This window comes from Salvia hispanica, unplaced genomic scaffold, assembly GCF_023119035.1.
Source record: "Salvia hispanica cultivar TCC Black 2014 unplaced genomic scaffold, UniMelb_Shisp_WGS_1.0 HiC_scaffold_988, whole genome shotgun sequence".
NCBI classification, from domain to species: Eukaryota; Viridiplantae; Streptophyta; class Magnoliopsida; order Lamiales; family Lamiaceae; genus Salvia; species Salvia hispanica.
This window is the reverse complement of record NW_025952785.1, coordinates 1,619-5,000: the sequence shown is the minus strand read 5'-3', so window position 1 is coordinate 5,000 and position 3,382 is coordinate 1,619. Positions and strand designations below refer to the sequence as shown.

At 40.4% G+C, this 3,382-nt stretch overlaps 1 protein-coding gene across 1 annotated transcript; it reads right to left on the bottom strand.

Moving 5' to 3' along the window:
* Positions 1 to 6: 6 nt before the first annotated feature.
* Positions 7 to 3,060, bottom strand: LOC125200477 (ABC transporter C family member 3-like; the record flags this gene model as incomplete). Its single annotated transcript, XM_048098116.1, has 3 exons — positions 7 to 300; positions 380 to 466; positions 621 to 3,060. Coding segments are annotated over 3 exons (2,821 nt in total), but the record flags the coding sequence as incomplete, so codon positions are not given.
* Between the last annotated feature and the right edge of the window lie 322 nt (positions 3,061 to 3,382).

Below are 3,382 nucleotides of genomic sequence, written 5' to 3'. Positions count from 1 at the left end.
ATAGCTCCAATAAACTGACAGTCCAACACTTCCTTTCACTCTTTCTTCATCTTGAACAAGCTGGCCCTTTGTTTCCTCATTCTTGTTATCATTTCCATGTTTCTTCGATTCCTGTCTCTGCAAACCAGGCTTAGCATTTGCAGAGCTACTTCCCTCACCATTCGCTGATTTCTCGGTACTAATAGAGTCGAGAGCTGATAAAGCCTCCTCGTGTGCACCAACAAGTTCCATAAAATCGCTTCCTGATTTGAGAATATCGTTGTACCTGCCGGCTTGTTTAATCTGTCCTTCTTTCATAACCTGATGAGTAAAAGATATGCCATATGTCACATGATTAAAGTAAGAAAAAAAATCAACAATTTAGAGATGAACAACTCACCAGAATAAGGTCAGCAGCAGGCAGAAACTCGACTTGATGAGTAACATAAATAATGGTTTTGGAATTCAGAAGCCCCATGATGCATTCCTGGCATATCATATAAATCATGATAGTACGTGAATTGGACCCAAAAACAAGAGCCGTAGTGGAATTAAGAAGACAATCAACAACTATCATCATAAAAATGTATCATAAATTTATATATACATATAAAAAGAAATGAGGAGCATGTTGTGCTTACATTGAAAAGATGAGTGCCTGTATGTGCATCCACAGCACTGAATGGATCATCAAATATATAAATATCGGCATCTTGGTAAAGAGCTCGCGCAATCTGTATCCTCTGCTTCTGTCCACCACTCATGTTGATTCCCCTCTCACCAATAACAGTTTGATCCCCAAAAGGTAGAATCTCCAGGTCTTTATTCAGCGAGCATGCTTCAAGGACCCTATTGTATCGCTGTCTATCCATTTCTTTACCAAACAGTATATTTTCCTCTATTTTTCCGCTTTGTATCCAAGCGGACTGAGCAACATAGGCTTTTGTTCCTGAAAGACTAACCGCTCCAGATATTTTTGGTATTTCCCCCAAAATACTGGAAAGTAAGCTAGACTTGCCAGAACCAACCATGCCACAAACTGCAACCCTCATTCCACGCGACACTCTAAAATTAATATCTCTCAATGTAGGACTAGAAGAAGATGCATCCCAAGAAAAGTTTCCATCTATTATCTCAATGGCAAAATCAGAACTACCAACCGGAAGCTTCTCCACAACATCTGGTGGCAGGTCGTCAAGAGAAAGGAATGACGCAATTCGATCCAGAGAAACTTTGGCCTGAACAATCATGGATATTGTATCTGGTAGACTGTAAATTGGCTCTTGAAGAATCCTAAAGGTTGCCAGTGCAGATAGTATTTTTCCTGACTCGAGTGGGATTCCCATCAACATGCAAGCACCAAAAGTTACCATAGACACAAACGTAGGAGCACCCCAAAAGAGAAAAGTAGTGAACGCTGTGGTATAAAGGTATCTTGCCAACCACCTGGCTTCTACACTCCTAAGTTCCTGAATTCTAGAGAGAAACCTCAACTCCCAAGCCTGAAGTTTAAGGATTCTCATGTTCCTTAAGACTTCCGAAGTTGCCTTCATCCTTTTATCTTTAGATTTCATTAGCCCATCCTGAAATTTCTCCTGCAATTTCCCAAGTGGGACATTTGCTAGCATGACAACAACAGTAGCAGCAAGTGCAGCTATTGAAGCAAGCCCTAGATCTTTATACAATATAATTAATGCTAAGACGACCTGCAGAATCACCATCCATGGATCATGCATATACCAACCAAATTCACCTATCCTCTCAGCATCAACTGCCATGAAATTAATAATTTCCCCTGTTGTATGTTCATTCTTAGATTGACATGAAAGCGTCAATCCCTTATTATATATTTTGGCAACTAATGCTGCTCTTGCCCTATAACCCCCCTGTTGGACCCTGAAAAACCAATGTCTCTGTGCAAAGCACTCAAACATCTTTGCAATGGTAAATGCAGAAACTAATATATAGCCCTCATTTGCAAAATGTGTACTTCCATTCAAGTACTGGACAAAGATATCAATGAGGTAAGGGCCAACATAAGAAGCCAACGTGTAAATCAACACACAGATAGCAGAAATCGCAACTTCCCTCCAAGCGGTAAAGAGCAACCCCTTTGCCAGCATGGCCGCAGTGACTCGTTTACTTCCTCCACTATATGACTCCAGCTTATCATTCAAAACTGGAAACGCCTCTCTAGTAGTGTCCAAGCCGGCAAGCTGAGGAACATCCTCGAGATCCAAGGTTTTCTTGTACCCTTTCGCGATTAAAGGACCCATCCACGAGAAAGTAAAGAGACTATAAACACCAGCACTGCCATAAGGGGTCACAGTCTCGTCCCCTTTGGCCGCCGGCGTCTCAGACTCTATACCATTCCTAGACCTATCATGCAAAAGGGGTTCTTCAAGGATAGTGTTCTCATCCTCCCTTTTCGAACCCCAAAACCCAGTGAAACAGAACACTATACTCATAAGGACTGAAACAACATCAGAGGCCCAAAATAGAGTCGACAAATTTTTGGCTTTTTCGAAATAAAGAACGTCTGTTACAAGGCAATAACAAGACACACAAAAGAACACCCCCCACCAAAGCCTCAGAACGAGGGGATACTTAGTTTCTTTCGAATTCGAGAAACAGACATGCAAGAAGAGAAAGAGACACAACCAAGAAAGTGTTTTGACAGCCAAGTCTGATAAAGTTAGGATCTTTTCATCACTCCAGCCATTTGCATACCAATAGAAGAGGTTCAGAAGGAATAGAGTGAGATTAAAGAGTGAAAGGCCTAAGGAGGAGAAAAGGGTTGTTTTGTAGTATGAGACATTTCTATGTTTATGGTTTTCATCGTCGTTTCTCCTAAATTTCTTGTGAAGCCACGAAACGAGTACAATGAAAAACAAAATCAAGTGCAAGGAGGTCGTCAAGAAACGCAATAGGAGTGGATTGATTAGAGAGGAAAAAAGGCGGGAATTAGAGAGGAAAACAGACATACCAGCTGCCATGAGGTAAGATGAAATTGAAGATGGAATCCTATTTTTGTGAGTGTGTAGAGTGAGTGATGAATGAAAGAATAAGTTGGCATATCTCCTTTATATACTACTTGAGTTCATCAATGCATCATCCATCCAATAGCAAACGAGTCGTCGTTGATAATTTGCAATTTTTGTTTGATTGTGATTTCCCTGTAAAAAAGGAGAAGAAAAGAAAGTGTTTGAGTCATAGTTTTGTCCCACCATTAATTAACAAGATAAAAGTCAAGAAAGTGATGTTTTGCTTGGGCAGCAAAAAACTTGGTGGGCAAGGCTATGGTGGAAATTTAAAAGTTGGAGGAAACCATGAGGAAAGGCTATCTGATTTTGTTCAATAATTATCTTATCATGTGAGAGTTTAGATGAAAAAGGTCCACTTT